Source organism: Triticum dicoccoides, chromosome 4B (assembly GCF_002162155.2).
Source record: "Triticum dicoccoides isolate Atlit2015 ecotype Zavitan chromosome 4B, WEW_v2.0, whole genome shotgun sequence".
In the NCBI taxonomy this organism is placed as follows: Eukaryota; Viridiplantae; Streptophyta; class Magnoliopsida; order Poales; family Poaceae; genus Triticum; species Triticum dicoccoides.
This window is the reverse complement of record NC_041387.1, coordinates 669,648,796-669,652,891: the sequence shown is the minus strand read 5'-3', so window position 1 is coordinate 669,652,891 and position 4,096 is coordinate 669,648,796. Positions and strand designations below refer to the sequence as shown.

The following is a 4,096-nucleotide window of genomic DNA, read 5'->3' as shown; positions in this document are numbered from 1 at the left end:
ATAGAGTTTCGGGATGACGATATTGTGTTGTGATGACATTACAACTTCTAATCGACTCCATCACCCATTAACAACATACGAGCCGACTGTTGTATGGCTTCGCCAAGCACATTATCCGTACACTACAACCGCGCCCCGCACGGCCTGTTCACTCTTTTATGTTTCGTGTAATTTCGTCTGGATGATAGAGGATTAGAGAGACAATGATAGGTAGACAGAGAGTCGATTGTTAGTGAGTGGTAGTGTGGTATAGTATCACCACATCATTTAAATTACACGGGAACCACCATTTTACGTTGACAAAATCGCGTCAAGACCTCCGTCAGGGCTCCATAGGCGCCGTCGACACTGGCCGCAGCGGCCCTCCGTGCCCCACAGGAGGAAGCAGAGCGGCTCCTCCGCGAGCAGCAGGACTGTCGCGGCGGACCGGCGCCCTTCCGCCGCTGGAGGGACAACGACAACGATAAGGACGGCTCGGCGCTGTGGTCATCTGATACAAGCAATATGTTTTTTAGTTTTCAGTTAAACGACCGAAATATCAACCATATATGTAAATTATGTCCAAATTTGAATGAAATTCGACGTGTTTGCTTAAATTTATGAAGTTTCTTCAAATTTGATTTGAACTTTTTTTGCAAGAAAATTTTAATTTGATTTGATTTGATTCGAATTGTTTGCGGCCATGTTTGGATGGCTGAGTCCCGCATCATTGTGCGCGGACTGGTCTCCAGTCCATCAGTTGGGCTGTCCGCTTTGCGAGTCGGCATTGAAGATGCCTTTACCAAAACCTTTTGTTTTATGTCGGCATATGTTGATCTATTTTACCTTATTATTACTCCACCGCTATTTAAAAAAAAACCGCTCACGCGCCGGAAGTCGACGTTGAGCTTGGTCCGTTCATGCGCTCCGTCTGAAAACAATAACGAAACAGTTCGGTTGAAACCGTCACGCGGTTAATTTTAAAAAAAAACGTCAAGCCATTCCACGGTAGCATGGTGCAGGAAGGCTTTTTTGATTATTTACCGCAAGGCGCCGGTAAAAAAACACCGAATTTACTGGGACAAAGTCAATGCTCACCCCGAAACAAAATGGCCGTCTGGTGGCTCCTGGAATCCGGGGTTCAGAGATCGCCGTTGTTTCTTTGTCTGCTCCCCTGCAAGGCAGCGAGGGGCGGCCCGTGATCCGACTCACGCGGCGGCTAAAGCCGAGCGCGTCTACTCCCACGAAAGCCGAGCAGACTATTTGGCATTTGGCATCTACTACCAATTTGCGAGAGGTTGAAGACCAGCGGAAGTTTGACGTACTTCGTTTGTTCATAGGGCGGCGAGACACACGGATCTAAGGTAATATCGTCTCCCATCTAACGCATTTTATACATCACCGCACTACGGGAGCAATCCTGCAGTGTGGTCTTTTTCGAGATCATAGTCCCTCCGTTTTTCATGGACTCTGTGTGCAAACGCATCATGATCCCATCATGATCCCTTAACGGCAATGGCAGCCATCGAAAAAACTGACTAGTGCTTGCTGGCCATTGACGCATGATGGATGGGTACGGGACCCCGCCGCCTTCGGGGCCGAGCGCGCCTCGACGGATTGACGATTTATCATCCGGATCAGATGACGAAGAGATTTTTTAATACCCCTCTTGCAGGTAAACATCCCTGACCCCCATCTTATAAGTCTTAACAAAAGCAGGGCTGCCCAAGCATTCTCCGCACCATGATAAGATTTTTTTTATGTTGATTTGTCTTTGTAGATAGTGCAGTGAACCATGCACACTCATGGTCTACATATATTTCTGACTCCCCGAGGACGAGGACAACAATTGTCGACCCTATGATCAACAACGGAGATAGGCCAGCAGATGAACTTCGCAATGAGCACATCAAGATTGCTGACGAGTTACGCGTGGTGCTAGTGGCATGTATATTTGAATACTTTGACGGATGGACGCCGAAGGCAAAGGGATGGCAGAATTGGTTCCCCAAAGCTCACCAACGGCCCTTGGGTTTGCAGCAGGTACTTGCCCAAGCCCAATAAAATCATTTAGTCTAGTTTAGTGTAGTGAGCACTCTGAGAAATTTGTGTTCAACGACTTTAAGGGCTTCAAGAGGGGATACAGGCGCTACATTATGTGAGGCAGTGGATGGGGACAAAACTACAGAGGAGTCTATCGCCAGTACATTTGCAGAAACCGTCATATCAAAACGACGGATAAAATCAACTAACAGCATGAGCGATTTTTCTGATGCAACAGTTAGGAGATGAGATCTACCAATCAAGGATGATCCTTCTTTATGAAGTTCTGGGATTAGCTGGGAACATTGGGCAACTCCCTGCAAAATTTAAGATGTGCCAGACTGATTGCTGAGAAGGGGGCAAATATAGCTTGGTCAGACTATCACTATTAGCACCGCCACAATCAAGAAGTCAGAAGGGGGTCATTTGCAACGGCCTTGTAAAGCGAACCCTGGTCGTTCCCATTATCAAAGAACCTATGGGAGACTCATAATTTTTCCTGAGAACTATCTGCAGGTTATGTAATATGCATTTTATGGAACTGTTTCCGTATGCTTAGAGTGCGTATTGCATGCGGTGCGATTTTAATTTTATTCATAACTTTTGAACTCACGGAGTACTGGGTTTGTAATGTTCACTTCCCTCTAGAAGGATTTCAAACCATGATGATGTTTGCATGCGTGTTTTCGATAAACCGAGTAGTGCGACACACATTTTTCAACTTGCTAGAAGAATGATTGGTACGACCAAGTTTTGCAAACAAGAAAAGGTAGTAAAATATGCAGAAAAACTAGTGGGGAAACATAATAGATACATATTCTGCCAGGTATGTAAACCGTCGGTGTTTCGTTGACCTGCTATATTCCACTGAGCGACATCTCGATCGGCATATATCCATTGAACGAGCACTTTGTAATGGTCCTCATCCACGACTGTGAAGAAGTTGCCCATAGCCACATGAGCTTCGATAAAAGACCCGAAACAAAAAGTTGTTAAGCACATAGATGTATTACCTGCTACAAATTAGGCAAATGGCTTTTTTTACCTGAGTTGCTCTACATCTGCACCAGTTTGAGATTGAAACAGAGAGAAGGAAACGCCGTTCTCTAACTAGCTGTCCAGGAGTCGGACGATCATCTATAGCAACAGAAGTAGGAAAAAGAATCGAATTGCAATGCTAAAAAACCAACACCTACATAATTCATGCATAGTAGAATAGTAGCCGAGGCAAATCTTTGGATCACCGCCCGGGAAAAGAAGTTAGGGTCTTTTTTGTTGCCAGAATAATTGTCATGTCGTAATCTAGGTGTGTTTTGTAACAAACTGTTTCCCCTCCTTATTTAATATATAAGGCAAATCTTTTGCTCCATTTAAAAGAAAAAGAATACTTGCAGCACATCATTGAATAGCCTGTTGACCCCTTCTGGAACAGAAGATGATTGCAAGTGGGCGGCTACGCCCAAGTCCTTAATACGAATATCTGATTACTTCTCACTGTACTGTAGAAACGAGTAGCCGGGACAACAAGAATACGAGGTATGCTTACTGCTAAGACTAAACAAAAAACGTGGAACCTGCCATTTTCTGAAGATCGGAGTATGCAGTGGCGAGCAGACGGAAACCGCATTTACTCTTTAAACACTTTTGGCTGCAATGCACGTGCCTTTTCGGCGGGACAACCGAGTTCATCAACTGATTTAAACGGTGCCGAACCAGCACGAGACAAAAATGGCAGGATTCATACGCCCGGACCAGCATGAGGCAGTTCTGAACTTTTTAGTAAATGAGCACCCATCACGCAATGGCAGAAGATTGCCCGAAGTAGCTCCCTGAGGATCCCTGCCGGTCCAGAAAGGTACCTGTGTATTTTCCTCCGACAGGGCCTGAAAAGTCAGACACTAGGTTGCCATTTCGGGGCTATGCGTACATAAAGGTGCATGTGAGTTTACCTCTTGTGTCATGGCGAAATTCAACAATTCAGAAATTTAAAACCTTATCCACCCAAAGGTGCGGATCTCAAAGCACATGAACGGTTCCGATAACAACCACCCTAACTAGTCTGGATAGCAAATCC

General features: G+C 45.3%; 1 protein-coding gene across 2 annotated transcripts; it reads left to right on the top strand.

Moving 5' to 3' along the window:
- Positions 1-1,206: 1,206 nt before the first annotated feature.
- LOC119294281 lies at positions 1,207-2,587 on the top strand. 2 transcript variants are annotated; one of them, XR_005143397.1, is made up of 4 exons: positions 1,207-1,343; positions 1,502-1,654; positions 1,760-2,022; positions 2,106-2,587. XR_005143397.1 is itself a non-coding variant. In XM_037572493.1 (3 exons), the coding sequence occupies exons 1-3, from the start codon at positions 1,549-1,551 to the stop codon at positions 2,139-2,141; spliced, it is 405 nt and encodes a 134-aa protein (XP_037428390.1). In that variant the 5' UTR covers positions 1,207-1,548; the 3' UTR covers positions 2,142-2,587. The 2 variants fall into 2 exon arrangements, 1 of the variants encoding a protein (XP_037428390.1); XM_037572493.1 differs by having other exon boundaries at positions 1,207-1,654.
- Positions 2,588-4,096: the final 1,509 nt, after the last annotated feature.